The sequence below is a fragment of the Thunnus albacares genome, chromosome 6 (assembly GCF_914725855.1).
Source record: "Thunnus albacares chromosome 6, fThuAlb1.1, whole genome shotgun sequence".
Classification (NCBI taxonomy): Eukaryota; Metazoa; Chordata; class Actinopteri; order Scombriformes; family Scombridae; genus Thunnus; species Thunnus albacares.
This window is the reverse complement of record NC_058111.1, coordinates 20747272-20771401: the sequence shown is the minus strand read 5'-3', so window position 1 is coordinate 20771401 and position 24130 is coordinate 20747272. Positions and strand designations below refer to the sequence as shown.

Genomic DNA, 24130 nt, shown 5'->3' with positions numbered 1-24130 from the left:
AGTGATGAAAATATCGTCCTCCTCTTCATCCTCTGATATCAGGAGATCCAAGGTGTCATCTTTGTCTTCCCCATAGTCCAAGTCCAGGATGTCTTCCTCTGGCAGGGGAACTGGAGCCACGTCCAGCTGGAAGCCTCAGCTTTGCTTTTGAGTGGGTGGTAGCTGGTAGGGAGATAGGGATCATGTTCAGACAAGCTAGCTTGGCAGGCTAGCTGTCTGCTGAGACTTTCGACAGTGAATACAGAGCAGTGTTGACACAAGCTAGCTAGCTGTGTTCCAGCCCTAAGCAGCCTGAGCAGACCTGGTGTGTGTCTTTGCTTGGAATTTTATTTCTACAGCGACAGGGACAGGCCCTGGAGCCTCTGTCACCTCTGGTGTGAGGGGTTTTAGCCCCCATTCCTCACGAGCTGTTGTGCAGGCAGGGAGTCAAGGCAGCTAGCTGGTGTGCTAACTGTGAAGAAGCCGAGAGATTGGATGGGATGCTAACACTCGATGGTGCTTGACCTACCGTGGCGAGGAGTTGAGAAGCAATGACCAAGCAGTGGAGGGCAAGGAAAACAGCGAATCCAGTCTGGTGTAACCGGAAGAAGAAGCAAAATCTAAAGTTTGCTAATGCCTGGTGATGGAAGCTACATAAGATCCGCGTGTGGACAGTTAAGCTAGCTAGCTTCGATGTGAGATATGCTCTGAGTGAGAAGAGGTGTTTTAATGAGGCTGTGTTGTCCGCATAAGCTATTTAAGGTAGGTGGCACTACCTGATGCGGATGAACCCATTCACCAGCCAATCAGGATCGGTGTAATGAGATTAATGCTTCTGAGGGCTGCAGTTAGGCATGCATCCCATGGTGAGACATCAAAACGAATACTATGAAAAAGAACTCTAATTTTTTCCCCCACTTGGCTTGACACACGCTTGTCGTTGTGTTTCTCAGGTAGTGACATTGATGAATGTGGATCTACTGAGACATCAGCAGCGCTGGAAGGATGGCCTTCAGGAGCTCCGTACTGGCTTTGCCACTCTGGAGGCTCAGGTATTGATTACAATAAGAAGTATATGTGTCTTGGGTTGTGCTGGCCTTCAACACATTTTTTACTGTAATCATATATTTATGGTTCTCCATGGGTACTGCAATAATTCATCTAACAAACAAATGTATGTTGCTGAAGGCTAAAATGATGCTCATTTCAAATAATGCGATTGGAAGTGGAGACCAATACAGAATCATAATAAAAATAGTTTATGGCCTTGTCAGCAGATTTTCAGTATGAAATCCTTATCTCATTGTAAATGTTAAATGGCCTGCATTTATATAGCGCCTTTCTAGTCTATCAACCACTCAAAGAACTTTACAATAGATGCCAACATTCACCCATTCACACACACATTCATACACTGATGGCAGAGGCTGCCATGCAAGGTGCCAACCTGCTCATCAGGAACGAAACAGTGCTTCTTATCCAAAGTGTCCCACAGTGTTTCTATGCTTATACATTTACACAACAGTCACACAACGATGGCACAGCCATTGGGAGCAATTTGGTGTTAAGTCAGTATCTTGCCCAAGGACACTTAAGCTGAAATTAGTTTCCGAGTCTGCGAGGGTCCACTAGGGTCCGCATGATGTAAATTTCGTCATCAGAGGGTGTGCGCATAGGCTCTGTGCGGATATCCGCGTACCTGCGATTTGTTGTTTCTGCGTGGACCTGTCCGCACCAGTCTGCGCGGTCACAACGCTGTGTTCCTGTAGACGGCGATCTACTGCACATGTGTGGAACACGTCCTCCAAGTGGACCCCAGAAAGTAGTATAAACAGAACAACTACCCGTCCGTGGTGTCCACAGCTGTCTGTGTGTGCTTAGTGGATGACCCACCCTACCTCCTGAGCCACAGCCGCCCAGAGTTGTATTTTGTAATGATACAAAATGACTTTAGTGCCCGTTAGTAAGTTTTTCAGTGAATATACACAACCTGTACAACAAATCTTAATTCTCTTCACTGGAAAGCTAATTCATGTATGTGTGTCTGTGTGTTAAGGGCTTTAGGTCTGACGACATGCGGGCATGGCGTCAGCATTGGAACCATCAACTATACAAGGCTCTTGAACACCAGTACCAGACTGGGCTGGAGGCTCTGAACAAGAACCTGCCTGAAATACACATAGACCTCACTTTCAAGTCAGTACACTCACTTTTACTTTTCCAACTTGCTGTCTAATTCTCTTTGCATCTGTTCTCTATTTCTGTTTCTCTCTGCTTTGTGTCTCTTTTTGAGCGGGTTGGCATAATTTTCTCTTCCTCTCACAAATGTCTTTTTCAACTTATGTTTAAACCACTAGCAGTGTCCATCTCTTGATTCTTACACTTGGCTGTAGCCTCTCTTGGCCTGGCTATCTTCTCTTTCTTTCTCTCTTCTCAAAGACATGTGTGGATTAAAGGAAAAAAATAACCTTTTTCCATTTCCCCTCTCCTTCCTATGAATAGGCAGGGGCGTTTGCAGTTCCGTCCTCCATTTGAGGAGGTGCGAGCACGCTATTTCAGAGAAATGAAGCGGTTCATCTCGATCCCAAACCAGTTCAAAGGGGTCAGTGCCCAGGGGGAGGATCTTATCTTCAGTGTCATGATTGACAGGAATGCCTCTGGGTTCCTCACCATCTTCAGTAAGGCTGAGGACCTCTTTAGCCGCCTGCAGGCTATACAGAATAAGTTCAAGGTGCCTGAACAACATATGATTATTACATTAATAATGATTATGATTATAATGATAAGGATTGGTTTTTAAAATGATTGTTATGCCTCTGCTGGGATGTTGTGTTGATAGATATGTTATTTTTTATAAATGTTAATTTGATAATTTTTTTTTTCATCTTTTGCTCATTGAAGCATTGCGGTGACCATCTGCTGTGCGCTTTTCTTTGAGAGAATGCAACTTGGATTAGTCATGCTTCTCTCTGTTTATATACTGAAGTTCAGTTGTTTTCATTGTTAGCATTTTCCCCCTTTATACACCCATGACAGAATGTGAGCACAGTATAGTATGTTTTCCCTTTTGTCTGCATCCATGCATATCTGAACTGATTGGGAAATCCCTCCACCAACTCCAGACATCTCATTTACCTCCCCCCTTTCTTTAGTTCTCTTTTACGTCACTTACGGTACACCATGTTTTTACATGTAGTTTTTGTAACCTTTGACACAGTCACATTTAAAATTAGGAAATATGCACTGGACCCAATCTTCCTATGATTCTATGTGTACATGTGTGTCTGTGTGTGTGTGTTGTAGGAGTGGGTGGTGCTGGGCAAGGTGGATTTAGAGAAGTTAGTCGAGAAGCATCTGAACTCCGTGCAGGACTGGGAGAGAAACTTCAAGGCCCTGAAAGCTAGAGGGAAAGAGTCTGAACGTTTGCCCAGGTACATATTATACGTACTGTAATAAACCCAAGTAAATACAAAATGAAGCCTAGGATTTAACCAAGTTACTATATACTATTCACTATTTATTATTACTAATGGCAGGTCACCAGTATAGAGTGAATGATGAATAAAGCCTGGTCACATTTTGTTGTTAGCACATGCTGGGTCCACTGAAACAGGTGACAATGCAACAGCATGGGAAGGTTTGTTTAGTCACAGCATTTATGACATTTAAGATATTTTAGGAAAGTTTTCATGTTTTCTCCTTTCTGTTTTTCAGTGTTATCCTTTTCACATTCCTGTTTTTGGCTTTCCAATAAGTTAGCTTCTTCTGAATCTTGCCTCTGAAAATTCTTTGTTCAACTTTTAAGGAAAGACCCTAATTTCATCTTTTCTTTGCTATACTTAGTTTTAGACTAATTCTGTCTTTGTTCCTTCGTCAGTCAGGAGAAGGTAGACTGTATCACAGTCAACTGTGAGCCAGTAAAAGCAGTCATCGATGACCTGATCCAGAGGCTGTTTGACATGCTGCTTTTATCACTCAGGAAGTCCATACAAGGTAAAGGCACACATCTTGATTGTCTTTATAATTTCAGTTTTATATTTATTATTTTCTGTGGAATGATATAAAACCTCTGACTGAACTCCCACCTTGTTTCACTGCGGAACAGCATTAAAACTGCTTTTTAATATAAAGTAATAAAGTGTACTTTACACAAGTCTCAAATCTTTTCCCCTCTTTCCATTTATTTCGTCGTTCTTGTTTATGTTCATTTTGTTTTTCATCCTGTCTGCCCAATGACATCCCCTTTGCTTTTTACTTTCACTTTCCTTTTCTGTTTCCTTTCCTTTGTGCTTTTCATCTTCTCCCTTGATTTTAGGACATACACAGGCCATAGACAGTTTTGTGTCAGAGTCAATGGAGGCCTTGTCGAATCGTCCGGAAAGCATGGAGGAGATTGGTGCGGCCAGTGGCATATATAGCAAGATACTAGCCAGCAAACCTGAAGTAAGACATACACACACTAAACTCTGGCTAGGTTCTTTCTTGAATGATAGGACTAATGTTCAAGGTTTGTGCCAATAGGTCTCTCCTGCTCCCTTATGTGGGGTCGACATGGGGATTTTAGAAATAAAGGTTAAGTTTCCCACATTCTGTCGAATCTTTTTGCTACCTGTCAAAGAAATTTAACGGTGACTTGCAATTCCATGTGGGATGGGTCAAATTTTTGACACAACATGGAAATATAACCTTACCATTCTTGCTAACTATACTGTATGGATGTGCATAGATCCTGCCACAGTTCCAGTGTGCTGAGGAGAAGAACCGCTTGCTACGAGCGGTGGCTGGGGCAGGCCTGGACTCATTGTCCTCTCTAAGGGCCAAGTGGGACAAACTGGAGCTTGTCATGGAGAGCCACCAACTCATGATCAAAGAACAGGTGACATACACATATGCACACACACACATAGGATCATGGTTTGAAAACCTCACACATCACAAATATTGTCATGTCTCTGGATCTGTTTTCTCCACTTGCTCTCTCTTGCTCTGTTCCCCCCTCAGGTGGAAGTGATGCGAAGTAATGCGGCAGGTCGTATTGATGCCTACAGGGCAGATCTGGAACGGTTTAAGGCCCGCTGGGACCAGCTGAAACCCAAAGATGAGGTACTTGAGACTGGTGATCATGCTGCCCTACTTGCCTGCCTCCAGACCATCAGAGACAAGCAGCAAGAGTTCCAGGAGCTAGAGCTTGTGCGCAGTAAACTGCTGTAAGTTGTTACTATTTTGCTGGAAATATAATTGTATATTTTCTTTTCTGAGAAAGTCAGTGCAGCTGATAAGAATGTTTGTTGCTTTCATCTCCTTAGAATTTGTTCCGGTTATATAAAGTGTGGTTCCATAAAACTTGCAACAGTGTCATTATTGTATTTATTGATTCCTAATGGCTCCTGCTTTTTGTTATCTATAGATTTTTTTTTTACTTAAAACTACTCAGTATTATAACTGATGCAATTCCAAGCCTAACCTGAAAATGCGTGAAATACTATATTATTCACGGCCTCCTCTCAATTATAGTACAGTCCAGTGCACCGTGCAGAGCAGCCGCCCCTGTCTAGGAGCTATAAAGTTCACAATTGAGGTCTCACATTTAATCAGTAAGACTTAGGTTTAAGTGCCTTTACTTCAGATATCCACACAGTCAAAGAAATAAAAAGTCTGTGACTTACTGTTAGTTCAACACCATCCTAACCTACTGCAGAGTACCTCTCCAGCTTTGTACTTGACAGTACTGTTAAATAAGATGGCAATTCCTCTCCTCTCCTCGTCTTAGTGAGGACTGTGCCTGTTTTGACCTGGAGGCTCCAGATTTCTCTCTGGCAGAGGAGACAAAAACAGATATGGAGGAGCACAGCCAGATGTGGAGTCTGTATGAGGAGTGGCAGCAGGGTTTCACAGAAAAGGCCCAGGAGGACTGGATTACTTTCAGGTAGGGGGTTAAGTTAAGGCCTGTAGTTAATGGGTCCTAACCTGACAAGAGTATCAGTAAATTTCAGCATGGATCTCAGTCTTCTTTACTTGCAACTATTTCCATTTATTTTCTACTGTGTGTTCAGTTATGTGTTAATGTATGTATATGTTTCTGTTTTACAGGAGTAAGACGTATGTGTTTCAGGAGTTTCTGTTTACGTGGCAGGACAGACTTAGGAAGCTGGAGCAACCTACTGCCATGTCTGTTAAACTACAAGGAGAAGTAGACAAATACAAGGTAGACAATAATATAGTTGAAGGAATAATATGTTATTGTCTTCTTTTTAATTTCAGTAGATTTATTATACACAAAGAAGACTTGTCATAAGACCCTTAAGCACTAGAGGCTACAATGTTCATTACACTCTACAATATGAAAGTTTTGGACAACTGTACTGACAATTCAGCTACCCTATTGCCTGCCAGGGTAGTAACATGTTAGTTTGGTCCATGTGGCAGTGTAGGATAAGTTGTGGAGTCACCAAATTCAAAAGCATAAATTTTATGAGCAAATGTCTTACGATCACCAAAGTCAAAGGGTTCATCCAAAGTTGTTAGAATTGATCCCCTCGGGAAATTTATTATCTGTAGCTAATTCCATGACGATCATCAAATAGTTGTCAAGAGATTTTACTGTTTTACTCATGGTGGCACTAGAGGGAGGAAATGTCAGAGGATCGGTTGGATTCATCCTCTGGGGACCAGGAATGTGTGTACAAAATTGTATGGCAATCCATCCACTAGTTGAAATATTAAAATCTGGACCAAAGCATTGCCACCTATTGGTGAATGTTAGTGGTTAAAGTAATGTTTCTGAAACAAGAATTTAATGTCTATGCAAATGTGAAAGAAAACTGCTCATTCTAATTTGATAGGGGATCTAATTCCATGCACTTTTATTTTCACATTTTTCCATCTTCATGTTTAGAACATGGTCCCAGTGCTGAAGTACGTGCGTGGGGAGCACCTGTCCCAGGACCACTGGTTGGACATGTTCCGTTTGCTGGGTCTTCCGAGAGGGATGACCTTAGAGAGACTCACCTTTAATGACCTCCTCAGTGTGGCAAATACCATCGTAGAAAAGGCCTTGGAGCTCAAGGTACGCACACACACACACACACACACACACACAAGTGAGTGTGTGGGTGTGTATGAGTGTATATATACAAGGTGGAAGCACACACTTCTGTTGGGACCCACACCTCTTTAAATTGTTCATATTTTGTTTGATCATAATATTATATTATCATATTATAGGGTATAGGATATGATGATATTTTATATGTCTATAAAAATTCAAACTGTTCTGGTTTTATTAGCATCATTACTGTAATAAGTGACAACGGACACCAGAGGGCAGCTGCAACTAAGAAATTCATATGCTTTGATAGAGGAAAAGTTCTTTGATTTTTTATTATATAGGTTTACATGCATAATCATATAGGGTTTGTAATTAAGAATTTGGCCTGTATATAAAATATAAGCATTTTGTGCCTTTCTCAACTAACCATAATAACTAGGTTAATGTGATTATGTGTTGTAGGATCTGAACAGCCGTGCCCAGGCGGAGGTAACAATCAGAGAAGCATTGAGGGAACTGGATTTGTGGGGCGCTGCAGCTACCTTCAACCTTACCGAGTACACAGACAGCAGCAGCAGCACTCTCACCCTCATCAAGGACTGGAAGGATATAGTCAACCAGGTAGACACATGTACACACAGAACCAAACAAATTTTTACTCACATACATGAACAAGTTGTCACACTGAGTCAGGGAACGTTTCAAAAATCCTTACATCCGCGCTAACTTCTCTTTGTCTGACTGACATGGGATTCCTCAACAACTCTGTGTTTTGACTTTTATATGCACAAAATTTAGTTTCAACAGGGGAACAAAGCACTATGAGGTGCTATCACTATGAGTTACTCTGAAGTAGGGGTTATTTGGTGCCTCTAAATAGCCTTTTTTGCAAGATGCCCAGAAATACCCTTAGAAAAACATGTGTAAAATATTCATTTTCTGTGGTATTGTTATTAAATTAAACTTGGACTAGGTAAGGCTCTATGCTGTGGTCCCATTGTGTTTTCCAGCTAATAAGTCCCATCTATAGGTCATCTACAGGCATCTGTCCGCAAAACTTTGCAAAAATATTCAAGAAGAAATAAAAACCTTCTACTTCAGTGTGTTACTGAGTGACAGTAGCACTTACAGTGATTCTGACTGTTACAGAAAAACTTCAGTGTTACCTTTCAAAAGAGATGTAAACCATGCATGTACTTCTAAAGGTTCACGAACAGCTTTCAAATTACTTTAGGTATGCTTTGGATAGGCATTTTAAGCTAATTTTACAGGAATTTAAAGGAATGTTAAGGGGTTTATCCCTGTCGTCTTTAGTAACAAGTCACATGATCACTTTCCTGCATATCGCTGAGTGCAGGTGGAGAAAGATTAATTTATGCACTAAAAGATTTTATGAAGCAGTTTCACACAGCAAGGCTCAATATTTTCCTGATTTTATTGGAAAAAAAGAAAGAAAGAACTCTAAAAAAGTTTCTAAATGTTTTCACTTGTTTGAAAGAGGTTGCACTTTATCACACCACCACATGAGTCATACTGTGAAAGATGTGAGGAACTTTTGAATTACTTTATTTATGAGATGTGTAGTACAAGAAAAATTCCTCAAGAGTACTTAATGGAGACGATAGCCAAAGAGAAGCACCCCTTCTGCTCACTTTAAATTGTCTCAGCCAATTTCCTTTAGGAAGTCTTTGCAAAAAATAATGTTACCTTTTATCATGTCAAAGCCAATGGTATTGTTCCCACTCAGTTTAAATATGCATTCGTTGAAACCCTTTTTGAAGAAATCCTTTTTTGAGCCGACCATTCTGAAGAACTACAGACCCATTTCCAAACTTTCTTCATAGGAAGATATAGGAAATTATAACTAAACATGGGATGTACTTTGTGAGAAATGTCAGTCATGATTTAGATCTGTTCATGAGATGACTTTTCTTAATGTTTTAATGATCATTTGGATGAGGGAATTATGGAACATGTCATGCTGACATTCCTGCCTTTATACTGGCTACCTTTGAGTTTAAGGGTTGATTTTAAGATGCAACTGAACAAAAACACATCTGTGCCCAGTCCATGAATATATTTCTAAGTTTTCTATTTACTTACTAGGCTTGGGCGGTATCTATCTTTTCATACCTTCACACCTTCCTGACATTTTACTAGGGTATACGGTATATGACATATATATATATATAAAGTGATAGTGATAGAAGTCATTGTAGCATGTATGACATTGTCTAGCCTGCAGTGCTGTGTGTCAAATATGCAATTAGCCTTAGACAAGTCGTTCTGGGTTTAAATACTTATGGCCCATAGAATAAGGAATAGATAGGAAATAAGCGCCCTTCTTCCATAGATTCTTGCTGGAGGACCCGATGACACTGTGCCGCGGCGGATATTAACACATCAGTGGGCTGAACGGAGATGATGTGCAGCAGATAGTGGTGGCAGACTGGTAGTTGAATAAAATCATGTGGCTAATAAACTGCTTTTGCAGTTTGAAAGAAGTCATCTCAAGATAAAGTTATATGTGGCAATATTTTCATGATTCCATACCACTCACAGTTGCCATCTTTCTCAGCTCAGCTGCCTGTTCCACCACCCTCTGGTGGGGTGTGTTGTGCACTACAGTGTATCACCTCAATACAGCATCTCCATATCAGTTTAATAGAAAGAGGAGCATCTGTATTTTTGACGGTATTGAAATTCATACGTTCAGGATTTCTAAATACCTTGCCTGGTATACCGTATCAATATTTATATGGTCAGAATTTACCCTTGTTTTATTATTTTTCTTATAATTATCTCAGGTGAGTTAAAGGAACTGACTTCTAGTGACCATCAAAATAGATAGACTTGGAAGGTATGAGAATGTCTTCAGGAAAATGCAGGCATATCTGGCACCATTAAATTAAATCATAAGGATTAGCAAACATTGGCTTTATCACTACTCTGTGCCCATCCAGGTGGGAGATAATCGCTGTCTGCTGCAGTCTCTGAAAGACTCTCCCTACTACCGCAGCTTCCAGGACAAGGTCAGGTCAAAGGCTTGAACTCTGAATAAACTTTTAGAAGCATAAAGTTTTTAATTTTTATTTTTTTGGGAAAAGTAAATTTCCCCAGACTTTCTGTTCATGAAAGATATACCCTATACATCCAGGTCAGCTTGTGGGAAGTTCGTCTATCAGATCTGGATGAGTACCTGCTGAGTCTGAATGCCATCCAGAGGCGTTGGGTTTATCTAGAGCCTATTTTTGGACGTGGGGCATTGCCCCGGGAGGAGGTCCGCTTCAAACGGGTTGATGAAGACTTCAGGTACTCTTTGTGTGTGTGTGTCTGTGTGTGTGAGAGAGAGAGAAGATGTTGTTTTGCTGGGAAGAATGGACAAATAGAAATTGTATTATAGACAGGATGTGTTTTATGCACATTCAGTACTAAAGCATTTTCTCCATATGTGCAACAGGGCTATAATGTCAGACATTCAGCGGGACAACAGAGTCATTTCTCTGAGCTCAAGGGCTGGCATCAGAAACTCCCTGGTCACCATACTGGACCAGCTGCAGCGCTGTCAAAAGTCACTCAATGAGTTCCTGGAGGTACGCACACATCTACATTTTTGTGTGCAAAGACATGCCTACACATTTATAACAAAGGTTGCATTCATCACACTTTTAAAAAAAAAAGAAAAATGTTTTTGTGTGATTGTCACAGGAGAAGCGTTCTGCCTTCCCACGGTTCTATTTCATAGGAGATGATGATCTGTTAGAGATTCTTGGTCAGGCCACCAACCCAACTGTCATCCAGTCACACCTCAAAAAATTATTTGCAGGTCAGAAACGTCAGTTTTGTCCTTTTTATGTTTTTTTTGTGCTCAGATCTGTTCTGTTTTTTCTGGTTTGCTCTGTTCTATTCTGCAATACTCTACACTACTCAACCCTTGTATTGTAGCATACTCTGTTGGACAGGGAAGGTAATCTTTGTGTGTATTATCTGTCTAGGCATCCATAGTGTGGTATTTGATGAGCATTGCCAGCACATTGTCGCCATGTGTTCTTTGGAGGGAGAGACAGTGCCTCTCAGAAACCTTATACGCATCTCCAGCCTTGTGGAGGTAAGCCGAGCAGAGTCGCATGAATGTATGTGTTCTCTGCTGATGAATGTGTGATTGGAAAATAAACTATGCAATATAATAAACTATATTCAAATAAAGGGTTAATAAGTAGAAAATGTATGGTACCTAGTCCATTTGAATATCTGTTTGCGAATGTGCATGAAATTTTTTTTGACTTTCTAGGTGTGGTTGAGTGAGCTGTCCATGGAAATGAAGGAAACTTTGAAGCAACTACTGTATGACTGTGTGTCATCAGGGAAAAAAGGGGAGGTGGACCCATCACGCTACCCATCACAGGTACACACAAACTTTTTTTCTGAATATTCCCAAAGGCTTTTGAGGGAGCAGAATGTTTCTTTAGCTGCAGAAAAGTGTTAATTCACCTGTTTGGTAATTGTTTAATTTCTTTATTTACATTTTTTAATTAAAATGCTTTTGTTCAAGTTGAGATCCAAGACCACTCATCAGCAATCCATTCCTTCTCAGTCTTACTCAAGACAGTGTGACCCTAGGATGTGAAACATGTCCTCTAAGAACATTGTCTTAATAACTCTTAATTAAATTCTCAAAGGCAGAATTGTCTCAACTCTCTTTTTTTGGTGTAGATTCTGTGTCTTGCTGAACAAATCCAGTTTACTGAAGATGTTGAAAGAGCTTTAAAGGAACAAAATCTGCACCAGCTGGAGCTGGAACTCAATGCCAAATTGGAACACTACACTACAGTCGACACCAGCTCTGACGACAACACAAACACAGGTAGTTCTGTCTGTATTTATGTGGATACAGTGGTGGATGTATGTGTGTCCTTTCTGACTGACGTAAGTTCTCCCAGATCCTTATACTAGAGTTAATGACTTAATTATTTTAGTTGACACTGAAAAAAATACAACAGGACATACTGTAGAAGCTTTGCCACAGTCTCTCCTTATCTCCAGCATGAACAAAATACTGAAGTTAAATGCAGTTTTCAACCAACAGATGCAATTTGGGGAGATGGTTCATTTGAAAAATGTTGATATAATAAACATATTGTGAAGCAGCTGTTTTTCTTTTTACTCTCACAGCTCCACTTCCATGAGCTCCTTACTTTATTTGTGTGGATTTGGCCCCTAGTGCTTTTGTAGTCTATTTACTACAAACAGCAAGTGTACCAACTTTACAGATGTTAGCTGTAGCTGTTACATTAGCTAATTAGAAACATACACACTGACTGTGTGTGTGTGTATGTGTTTGTGTGACAGCTCATGTTCTGGATAATTAAAATTTAAAACTTACCAGGAACTCCAAGTTCCTACAGTTATCTTCCTTCAGACCCCTCTCCACCTTCCTCTTGTTTGTCTTGAAATTCTAATTTAGCAATTGTTTGCTAACATGTTAGTGACAGCATCTTCATAAACTGATAATATTGGTCTTGTCAGCTTATTTTAGAGTTCTTCTGACCCATAGTGGCCAAAACTCAATGAACATGCACAGGCATGATATTAGGCCAGATCTCTTTTAGGTGTGTTAAATTAAAATAGCTAAATGACAGTAAAGATGACATGAAAAAAATATCACCAGTGTTCAGTCATGCACTGTATGCCATTGGTGACTCAGACACAACACCTGCATCTCGTATCTAAATGTATCATTATTTTAAGCCATATAGTGAATATCCCTGTGCTGTTCATGACTCAACTATGATCATAATCTGGGTTGTCATTCAACATTTAGAGGATAAAACAACTTCTGATGCAAGACTGAGACCAAGACAGACAGAAGAAGCTGAGAAAAACAGCATAGCCTGTGTGATTTTTTTTTTTTAATTATTTTTTTATCAAGAGGTTAAAGGTTCAGACATATTTGCAGCATACTAAATGCTGCACTGGATTTTTTCCTGTTCTTTAGCCTGTGTATTTCTGCTGCAGATTGTTCAACTGCTTTTTTTGGTTGCTGATCACATTACTGACAATATTAACCTTTTCAAATTACAGTGAAGTTGCTGCTTGATATTTGTGCTTTGTTCCACTTTCAGACTCCCCCGTGTTGTTAATGATTGAGCTCTGATCAAAATTGTGGGCTGTTACTCAGGACTCAGAGATTAATGCTGATTGACTGCTCTTGCGTGAATCCCTTGATAGCCAGTTAGATACAAGAGGCTGCAAAGAGGCATTGCCCTTTAAAGCTGCAGATGCAGTAGCTGGCAGGCTTATTTAATGACCTGGGGCTGAATATGTGGCTACATAAAGCATGACAGCAGACCTTATTCACAGAATTTGAATTTGTAAAAAGGACTTTTAAATTCAAATCAAGGTTTCTTATTCATGCATGAGATGAAAAGCTACTCTGTAGCCCTGGTAGTGGCATCATTTCACGGGACGTTGCTGCCACATACCAAATTTCTATGTCAGATGAAAATGCATTTATGAAAACAAAGCTTGTTTCACTTGCACAAACTTGTATTTTCGACTTTTCAACATAATTGTAGATACTCAATATTTCAGAATGACTCCATGATGAAGACTAATATATTTGCAGATAATATGGTTCATTCTGTGACCGTCTTGCATGCAAAACTACTAAACTAAACCGAACCATCTACACTTGAAATAGCACTCATTTCCATGATAACATCTCATTAAGTTACTGGCTCCCTTAAAACAACCAGGTCGACTGAAGAGTCTGCAGAGTGGTAGTACTGATTAAAGCAGCTAAAGTAATGGCAAAAAGGATAATCTAATTACCCAGTCTACATAAATGGGCCATGAACCCAGGCGGGGAGTGGGAGCTATCTCCCCTTTGGCGCAGAGACAAGACAGGATGGTGTGCATTTGGCAAGGTATTATGCTTCTGGGGCTAGGCTGACATCAGTGATGCATTCCTACACACAAGGCATTCAACCTAGCAGATGGCATATGAACCCATTTTAATTTACAATATAAAATCTTAACTTCAGACATGTATTTAGAAAAGTAATCCACAGACAATTTATAATTCAAAGTGTTGTTTAAGCATACATGTAACTTTCACATGAAAAGTACTCCCTCATGTGACTAAGATATGCATTTGAGGCAGTAAAATTAACATATTATTGCTATATGTTTTTATTCTTTTCTATTTTCTTTTTTCTTTTTGCTCAGCTACTCTTTGTGTGTCTGTACTCAAACTACAGAGAATGCTAAATAATTAGGGCTGCCAGACAAGTTCGTAACAATGACGCAGTTTCTAAATTGCCTCTAGTGCATTTCTTCTGCATTTTGTGCAATCATTTATGGCCGTTAAGCTTGTATTGGTGATGATACTGACTTTCCAGAATGTCAGTGTGGCTCTATTCATGTCTGACAAAGTTTCCCTTTCTTGTGTCTTATCTCCTTTCCTCAAAAATTTCCCCATAGTGATTGGTCCCATTTATTCTTCTTACCAGTCAGTACAATTCTGCATTTTTACTTTCCATACAAGAGCTGTTATTTTATGCTAACATAAAAGCTGTTTCCATCCTGTCTGCTTACAGTAAAAGCCTCCCATCTATTGACAGCATCTAAAAGAGCACCTGGCAGGACCTTGTAATGACATGGGGTCAATGTAAAGTCAAGAATACAAAATAAAGTAATGCTTAGTTAACTAGTTTTATAGTAAATGTACATATTTTGTGTAATTAATAAAGACATGTGAGGAAGAGAAAATTGCATATTACAGAGATCTACAATTTGATTTGAAAAATATTACCAAACTACTACTAGAAATTCCAAATAGGTTTGGCCTTGTTGAATACTCTATAACACGTTTACAATTTTATTTATTTTTTTTATCCAGTTTGTTATTTGTGTAAATAACTTTACCAATTCTGCCATCCCTGATCTTCACGCACGCCTTCCTTTATAGAGTCCAGTATCCTGCAGCTGAAGCTGAAGGCTTTGATCCTGGATATCATCCACAACATCAGTGTGGTGAAGCAGTTAAACACGGCAGGAGTTACCAGTCCTGGTGCCTGGGCGTGGAAGAAGCAGCTTCGCTTCTACATGGGACCAGACAAATGCTGCCTCATACATATGGTGGATGCACAGTTCAACTACACGTATGAATACCAGGTGTGTTAGCTTGTAGATACAAGTTAGATACACTCCTCTTTTGTGATTGACCAGGTGAAAAATACACACTGATGTTTCTTGGGCTGCAGCTAACGTTTACTGGAGATTTTTTTGTGATCATTTAGGATATAATATCTTTTGCATTTAATTTTATAACAAATGGATTTAATTCCACAAGGAAATTAAATCTCCTTACTTAGCATTTGATTTGTAATGACTTCAAAGAGAGAAAAGCAACCAACGTTATAGTCATTTGTGAGGCATCTGAATTGTGTAATTAGAAAATGTGTACTTGATTGAAAATGATTAACTATCTGAATCGGATCAATTAATAGATAGTTGTATATCAGTTCATCTGTTTGGTATTTTAAACAGGAAGACTGGTCGGCTTGATTAAGCAGGTACATATATGTTCAAGCACCTCCACCAAGGCCATCACACACACCCTAAAATTATCTAAGATGCACTGTATTAGTGGAAATTTTTAATGGTACAAGATATTGAATGCCATGAAAATTTATCTCCGAAACATTTCTCATGTTTCAGGAATTTACTGATGTTATCATTGTTTACCTTTTGGGGGCACTGTTTACACAGAGATGTGGACTACTGAAAATTCCCTCCTGTATTTCCCCTCTGCAGTTCCTGTGAAGAGCACAAAGTCCCACTCATTTTCATTTTCTTTTGCTTGTCCTTCATTTGTTTTTCAATTTTCACTTTCTTAATCCATCCCCTGTCTGTTTGCCTTTATCCTCTCCTTCCCCCTCTCTTTTCCCCCTGCCCTTCCCTCGCTCCCCATATCTTTACCTCTGTCTGGTGATCTCTCTCTCTCTGTCACTTTCTTTCTCTATTTATCACTCACTTTCTTCTCCATCCTACCTCCCCTGTCTCCTAGGGGAATGCAGCTAAGCTGGTGCACACTCCACTGACTGATAAGTGCTACCTGACTCTGACCCAGGCCATGAAGATGGGGCTTGGGGGGAACCCCTATGGGCCAGCTGGAACTGGCAAGACTGAGTCAGTCAAAGCCATGGGTGGGCTGTTTGGACGGCAAGTTCTGGTGTTCAACTGTGATGAGGTATAAAGAGAATGTGAGGGATTTACTTCCAAACACTTAATCTAAGATTATATAGCATTTAATCAGCCAAGGCTTATATTACATGAAAAACCAATGCATGTTTTTATTTAGCTGTCTTAATCACTTTGTAAGAGAAGATGTTAAAAGCTTTGGATGTCTAAACAAAACTAAGTCAATGCGCTGACCTCTTGATTTCTGATCGTTCAATTTGTGACCTCACACACATTCACTCACAAACAAGATTGGTAATTGAGATCAACTGTCAGTGAGAAGATGTGAAATTCTCTCTCTTTTTGGTTTGTGTCTGTCTGTTTTCCAGGGTATTGATGTGAAGTCAATGGGACGAATCTTTGTGGGCTTGGTGAAGTGTGGAGCATGGGGCTGCTTTGACGAATTTAACCGTTTAGAGGAGGCGGTACTATCTGCAGTTTCCATGCAGATTCAAGCCATTCAAGACTCCCTTAAACATCACAAGCACACATGTGAACTGCTGGGAAAGGAGGTCAGCGAATAAGAACTGATGCAGACAAACACATGATGCCAAAAAACTGTTGCTCACTATATCTCAAGCCCACACTCTCTTTTTGCCTTCCTTCTTCCTCATTGACTCTATCCTTCTCTTTAACTCCCTGGCTTGTATATGCACACATACTTTAACACATGCAATGAAAGTCCATCCCTGTTTGGGCTTCAACCAACAGTTCTTGTCTTTCAGTCTTTCAATAAATTTATCAACTGTATTAACCATCAAGCAATCAATCTTCAGTAATCTCTTCCTCCTCCAGGTGGAATTGGACCCAAACTCTGGGGTGTTCATCACATTGAACCCGGCTGGAAAAGGCTATGGGGGAAGACAGAAGCTTCCAGACAACCTAAAGCAGCTGTTCAGGCCTGTGGCCATGAGCAGGCCAGACAATGAGCTTATTGCTGAGGTGATCCTCTACTCTGAGGGCTTCAAAAATGGAGAAATACTGGGACGCAAACTGGTTGCAATCTTCAACTTGGCCAGGTAGAGATTGTGAGGTTACAGTTTTTTTTTTCTTTTTCTTTCGATTTGGGTGGAAGTAGGAGGTAGTGGATGAATGAGATTTATTATGTTGTCCACTCTGTTATCACCAGTCTACTGATTACATGTATGTGAACTACACAGGGAAAGGACCAGTGTGGTACATTTGTCTGTGTGGTGCGCTAAGTGTGACTGAATCATGCTGTGGGTATTTTTACGTGAAATTATCTATACTGCCACCACCATCTATTGCAAACTATTGATTTTTTTGAAGTTATGCTCTACTTCCCTCCCTCTTCTTAGCACTACAACCGGTACTGCAGTCATGTGAGAGTGTGTAAGTATGTGTCTTTAATTGTGTGTTCAGGGAGCTGTTGACTCCTCAGCAGCACTACGACTGGGGTTTGCGTGCTCTGAAGACAGTGCTGAAGGCCTGTGGCAGTCTCCTTCAGCAACAGAGGAGGAGCCGTGACAAGGACAAGAGTAAGACTTCCTCTGGCTAATTTTTATTTTTTTATTTTAAGGTACAATATTTCTGTGCAGCATTTCTTCTTTTCCAATAGTGGAGTGTGACAGGAAAGTTAAGAGAAAGCAGGGGTATCTTTGGTCATGACCTTGAGTCACGTGCATTGCTGCCGAAAGTACACGGTACCAAAACTTGTTGTGTTAGGGAAACAAAACCACACAAAACGACATAAACTGTATGCTGGAAACATCCAGAGACATATTCAACAAATGTGATGCAACAGTAGCAGCACAATACATGTGAAGCATCTTGATTTATTGATTGAAAAACAGTGCAAAATGTTACATTCTACAATCAAATGCGATCAAGGAGTGAAAATAGGCTGGCCTTCATTTTAGCCAAACAAAACACGAGATGATTTCACTGACGACTCCTCCCTGTCTGAAGTTGATGTTGTGCTGATCAGTGAAATCATTTGTTGTGGACTGCAATTGGAAAATGAACAAATTACTTGTAAAACACCTCCGAAAAGCATAATAATACTAAAGTAGCATTTTTTATGATTTCATTGATTTCATTTTATGAGTCATTGTTGTATATGAACATCAGCCATCGTATGGTGTAAGCAAATCTTTAAATATTTGGCTCAGTGGTTCAGAAGCAAAATTATTTAATTGATTATGGCATTAAAATTATGTAACTGTTTGACGCCTGTAGCTTGTGACAGCCTGCTCAACAGATCAGCATTGTATCAGCCAGTAAATAAAACACAAAGGCAGAACACTATACATTGTCTATTATGTCATATGAAATGAAATGCTTGTCTTAGTAAAAGATAAATACTCATTAATTTCTAATTTTTTGATAGTCAGGGCTTTCTAGTCATGACTATGCTGCAAACAACATTATTTTTTACATCAGTATTCACCTCTTTGCGGTATTCGCTTTTCATTATTTCATTATTTAACAATCATAGCAGCCATGTGGTTTGAATAAGAAGCTGTACTATTTTTTTCACAAAAGGTCAGTGACCTGAAAACTTTTTGGTAATTTGATAAAAGTATCTCTCAAATGAATCCCTTGAAACTGCTGCTGAAATTAGAAGATAGTGAAAATTCGGCTAGTTTGAAGATGCTTATCTTGTACCCAACAGGGTCACACTACAAAAATGGATCAGACTGTGGCTCAGGGGGTAGGTTCACCCAGTAGTCACAGGGCTGACAGTTCGATCCTGAGCTCCTTGTGTCCACATGTCAAAGTGTCCTTGGGCAAGACACTGATATCCCAAATTGCTCCTAATAGTCAGACCGTCACCTTGCATGGAAACTCATAATGAGAGGCAAATTGTAAAGGGCTTTGGGTAAAAGCGCTATCTAAATGCAGCCATTTACCATGTTTGTGTCTCTGTGTGGGTATCTCTTAAATTGAGTTTGATAAACACTATAGATAAGTGTACTTGAGCACCAAAAGGCTCTATTGTACAGCACTTTCTCTATACACCTGCTGTTGTCCTTGCCCTTTAAGTCCTCTAATACAGACACGCAAACAATTGACATTTAGACCAAATACTCCCCCTTAAAAACTTTTTTTCCCTTGGGCTTTTCACTCGTCTGTACTTTTGTCCTTCTCCATTCTCTCGTTCCCAAACACTTTGCCAGAATTCTGTTGTTTACTTCTACAGTACCTCTCCCCCCCCTCCTCTCCCCCTCCTTCCGACCTCTTGTTAGCTCTCTCTCTGATACCTGGCCATCAATGCCTCTGTTGTCCCACTCGTTCTCATTCGCTGCCCTCTGTTCCTCATCCCCATCTCCCCTTCATGTCTCTGCTCTGAAATACTCCCCCTCTCCCCCAATCTCTCTCTTCATTTTCCTCTCTGCTTTTTCTTAAACCCATCTCTCTCTTTTACAAATCCTTCTGTTCCACCACCCACCCTTTATCTGTCCAGCAGACTCGCGCACACACACACACACACACACACACACACACACACACACACACCACATGCACCTCCTGTCTGTCAATGAGTCCCCAAGGTTTTCTTGTGGTTGGCTCTGTGTAGTCCGGCCAAGTGTTCCTCTCTGTTGTGAAAAAACACCACATTTGTGCCTGCAGGGAAGGCCAGCATCTTTGGAGAAGAGAACAGAAGTATTGACAAACTCTTAAGTCATGACAAGCTTTGGTAATTAGCACTTTAATAACAAGGGCCATGTGCAAGAACAAGTTAACTTTCATGACCTTGTTTTTTGAGTTCTCTTCCATCAAGCCTGTGTTATTTTTTCACTTCCCTTCCTGCAAAGAGTCTTTTATATTTGTTAACTGGTGTAAAACTATTTTATACTTTTACTCATATCATTATTGAAATACTTTTACATGTCTATCCTGGGTTTGGAATTTGAACCGGAATTAAATCAATATCTTTCATTTGTATGCAGTTCAGGAGAGTGGTCTGGTGGTACAGGCATTGAGGCTTAACACCATGTCCAAGCTGACGTTTGCTGATAGCTCCCGATTTGATGCCCTGGTCAGAGATGTCTTCTCTGGGGTGAATTTCACTGATGTTGAGGACCAGATTCTAATGCAGGCACTGGAACAAGTCTACAAGGAGGCACGGCTTGAGCTTATACCCACCCAGGTGTGTGTATGAAGACATGTACAGTATTTATAAGCAAAGTATATACATATAAGTGTTGTGATGAGTGCGAGCTGGTATCCAAATAATGTTTAGGTTCATTCTCTACTTCTGCAAAACTTCTTACATTAGTACTGAGACAACATATGGACAGTTGGATAGCTTGTTAGATAGATGGCTGTTTTTTTCCATCTGTGTGTAGCTGAAAAAGGCATTGGAGCTGAATGAACAGCTGAGACAGCGCATGGGTGTAGTGATCGTTGGACCGAGCGGAGCAGGGAAGTCAACACTCTGGAGGATGCTTAGGGCTGCTCTCAACAAGACAGGCAAAGTGGTGAGTATAGTATACACCTGGATGTTCTCTCCTGTAAATCCCACAGGTGCCCAACCTGAATTTTCTGACATGATTCATTGATACCTTCTTAGCACCTTATTCAGTATGCAACTGTGCACTCTTTGACTAATGCTGATGACTTTAATTATGATGTGTTTTTGTAGGTGAAGCAGTACACCATGAATCCCAAGGCTATGCCTAGACAACAGCTTCTGGGACATATAGACATGGACACCAGAGAATGGGCCGATGGTGTCCTCACACATAGTGCCAGGCATGTGGTTAGAGAACCACAGGGTAAGAAAGAGGCTACATGTCAGCTTAATGGTTGCTAATGAGTGCAAATAGGTCACTATTAGTCTTGCTTAGCCAGATGTTTGACAACTGGGATGAAGTCTGGTCTACAGTATTAGAACAAAAGTGTTCAAGATCTTGCATTGCTGCATGTGCACTCAAGAATGACTGGATATAGTTACGTAGCCTAAAGTGGTCTACACTTGTTGGGCTCTGTATGTTTGCATTAAGGTTAATGTAATGTGTGTATCTACAGTATATATGTGTGTTTTTATTCTCTAGATGTGAGTTCCTGGATTGTGTGTGATGGCGACATCGACCCAGAGTGGATTGAGAGTCTGAACTCTGTTCTTGACGATAATCGGCTGTTAACCATGCCTAGTGGAGAACGCATCCAGTTCGGACCTAATGTTAACTTCCTGTTTGAGACTCATGACCTTAGCTGTGCCTCACCAGCCACCATATCTCGCATGGGCATGATCTTTCTCAGGTCAGACAGCCAATAGTTCAACAGTTTTTAGTGTGTTTTTTAGTGCTGTATTCTATTTTCTCTACTAGCCTGTCTCACTGTTTTGTTTTTTAACTCAATTTTTCCCCCCAACTGTCTGTAGTGATGAGGACATTGATGTAGGCGCCTTGGTGAAGTCATGGTTGAGTTGTCAGCCAGAGGACTGTCGCAGTAATTTAGAAAACTGGTTGGGAGACTACTTCCAACGAGCCCTGGACTGGGTCCTCAAACAGGTAACTTTGCCCTATTCTACCTCTCTGTACTGCCTCGAAGTCTGTCAAACTGTCCCAGGGTGCTGAATTTTAAATATCCTTTGAACACAGTTTGTAGCCTGGATATTGAAACAGCATTGACATGATGTTGCATACACTGAACAATATGTAGCAACTTTTTCTGTGTATGTCAACACCTGACCATTTTGGTAACTAAAATATAGGACTTTCTATATAAATGACCCCACATTTATTGACCAGTGATAATTATAATATATTATATTTATATAGCTGGCTCAGTGAATACATTCAGTTAACAAATCCAGTTTAGTTAAGAAACACTTACTAAACTGAATCTTCTCCTCCCCTTTCATCAGAATGACTTTGTGGTGGAGACTAGTCTGGTGGGTACAGTGTTCAATGGTCTGTCACACCTCAACGCTGTGACAGAGAGAGGTCAATTTATCGTCAGTCTTCTTAGAGGTTTAGGGGGAAACCTCAACCTTAAAACAAGACAGGAGTTTGCCAAGGAGGTAAGGACGTCTGTGTTTTTTGAATGGGCACAGGGTGACTGTATCAACAAGTAGATGACTGGAGAGTGGACTTTGCTCTTACAGTATAGAAGCAAGGATATTAAGCACTACATTGTTGTCAGTCATATTAATAATGACTGAAACACATAGTTACTCTACAGTGTTTACTCTATAATTGTACAGGCCTGGCGGGCCGCCAGGCCAACGAGAACCCCCGCCAGGCCGAAAAATCGTTTTTTAAATGTCAAAAATAACGCCAAATAGCCATTCATTCACAAATCAATAGCTTTTGGGAGCCGCTGAGCAGCGCTGTCTCGAAGCGTGAGTTAACGTCTGTGTTGTTGCCTGGGAAACTACAGTTAGCGTAACTCCTTTTAAGGAATAGGGCCAGAGTGTAAGCGAGTGAGTGGTTAAGCGAGAGAGCGAGCGGCAGAAAAATAACGGTGAATGCAAGCGGAGCAGAGGAAAAGGTTAGCAGTAAGTTGTCAGTCTGGTGGTAAATGTACAGTACAGACTACAGTGTGTTATTTGTTATTTAGATTTAGGAATTGAATATTATTCATGTCTCTGGCTAAAATGATTTTGTCTTGCAGTAAGTCTTCTTAGCTATAACTGATTTAAAAAATAGTAATGTTAGTAATGATTTAAGCATTAATGCAGGATATGCACCTGGTGGGGAATTTCTATAATATCACTACTCTGAAACATACCAGTCCTAGTCTTAATATGTGTTTATATTTCTGTGTGCTTCTATAGTTGCTGAGCTGGGCCAGAGAAAGCCCACCAGACAGCAGAAAACCACTAGATACCTACTACAACCCTGACAGCGGCCATCTTGCAGCCTATACATTTCAACGTCCTGACGGTCTCACACTGGAACAGCTCTCCAATACACACACACTACCTGTTATTGAGACTCCAGACATGCAGAGGGGTCTGAACTGCTTCTCTCCATGGCTCACCACTCAGCACAGGCAGCCCTTCATGGTGGTAGGGCCAGAGGGCTGCGGGAAGGGGTAATTACACACGTGGAAATGCGCACACATATAGACCACAAACACCTCCATAAGCATAAACAGAGGAGGCATAAGGAGACACACTGTGTATACTGTTGCAGAAAAATAGTTATTGAGGTCATGGTGGAAGAGTGTGCATTATGGATTGTGAGGCACAGTCACTCAAATGTGTGCACTCAAAATAACAAACTCGCAATCAACATTGATGTCAACGTTTCTTTTATTCAAGGTTTGACCTTAATTGTAAAGGCATAGACAAGTTAGAATGAACATCACATCTGTGTGTGCATGTGTGTTGTATGTGCTCAGGCTTGTGTATGTGTACACAGACAGTAGTTGCCACAAATGTAATATGCTTTCCTCCCCAGGGGGATTGAATAACTGGAGGTCACAGAGTTTGCCTTTTACACTCCAGTTGACTCTCACTCACTCTCTCTTTTTCTCGTCCTCTTGTCTTGCCTCATTTCGCCAGAAAAAGGTCACTGTGCCAATGATGCACTGGGTTTGTCAGCTTATTCCTCTGATAAAAGATCATCTAATTAATTTACAGACGCGTATACGAGAATGAACATACACGCATGTGCAAGCACACCATTTACTTTCCAATTATTTTCTTTCTGTTGTACCCTTACAAAATGTCTCCCTTTGCCTTTGGGTCTGTTCTGACAAACGTTGCTCTCTAAATCCCAAGAGGCCCTCTTGTTAAGTACAGCACTATTGCACATTTATTCCTTCCTTCCCTATCCCTTCCTCATCCTTTCTTGATGTCCTGACACCATCCTAAAGATGTATGAAACTGAGCTGTGTAGTAGCAGCATTAAGGCATCTGGATGAAGGTGTCAGACCTTGTTA

General features: G+C 40.5%; 1 protein-coding gene across 7 annotated transcripts in view; it reads left to right on the top strand.

Moving 5' to 3' along the window:
* LOC122983601 (cytoplasmic dynein 2 heavy chain 1) overlaps nucleotides 1–24130 on the top strand; it is a 126984-nt gene that overhangs the window by 8644 nt on the left and 94210 nt on the right. For 5 of the 7 annotated variants that reach the window (XM_044353522.1, XM_044353523.1, XM_044353519.1 and 2 more), the window contains exons 17-47: nucleotides 933–1031; nucleotides 2036–2175; nucleotides 2482–2710; nucleotides 3283–3410; nucleotides 3857–3972; nucleotides 4295–4422; nucleotides 4706–4855; nucleotides 4981–5186; nucleotides 5750–5905; nucleotides 6070–6184; nucleotides 6875–7045; nucleotides 7490–7648; nucleotides 9991–10059; nucleotides 10185–10339; nucleotides 10488–10620; nucleotides 10736–10853; nucleotides 11023–11135; nucleotides 11319–11432; nucleotides 11741–11891; nucleotides 14997–15202; nucleotides 16098–16280; nucleotides 16600–16782; nucleotides 17066–17289; nucleotides 17654–17769; nucleotides 20185–20384; nucleotides 20584–20715; nucleotides 20880–21012; nucleotides 21292–21499; nucleotides 21621–21750; nucleotides 22107–22262; nucleotides 23019–23278. In XM_044353522.1, the coding sequence (XP_044209457.1) occupies nucleotides 933–1031; nucleotides 2036–2175; nucleotides 2482–2710; nucleotides 3283–3410; nucleotides 3857–3972; nucleotides 4295–4422; nucleotides 4706–4855; nucleotides 4981–5186; nucleotides 5750–5905; nucleotides 6070–6184; nucleotides 6875–7045; nucleotides 7490–7648; nucleotides 9991–10059; nucleotides 10185–10339; nucleotides 10488–10620; nucleotides 10736–10853; nucleotides 11023–11135; nucleotides 11319–11432; nucleotides 11741–11891; nucleotides 14997–15202; nucleotides 16098–16280; nucleotides 16600–16782; nucleotides 17066–17289; nucleotides 17654–17769; nucleotides 20185–20384; nucleotides 20584–20715; nucleotides 20880–21012; nucleotides 21292–21499; nucleotides 21621–21750; nucleotides 22107–22262; nucleotides 23019–23278 (4781 nt within the window). Of the gene's footprint in view, nucleotides 1–750; nucleotides 846–932; nucleotides 1032–2035; nucleotides 2176–2481; nucleotides 2711–3282; nucleotides 3411–3856; nucleotides 3973–4294; nucleotides 4423–4705; nucleotides 4856–4980; nucleotides 5187–5749; nucleotides 5906–6069; nucleotides 6185–6874; nucleotides 7046–7489; nucleotides 7649–9990; nucleotides 10060–10184; nucleotides 10340–10487; nucleotides 10621–10735; nucleotides 10854–11022; nucleotides 11136–11318; nucleotides 11433–11740; nucleotides 11892–14996; nucleotides 15203–16097; nucleotides 16281–16599; nucleotides 16783–17065; nucleotides 17290–17653; nucleotides 17770–20184; nucleotides 20385–20583; nucleotides 20716–20879; nucleotides 21013–21291; nucleotides 21500–21620; nucleotides 21751–22106; nucleotides 22263–23018; nucleotides 23279–24130 lie in introns of those variants that run through there. The other 2 variants (XM_044353524.1, XM_044353526.1) reach the window with 2 other exon arrangements.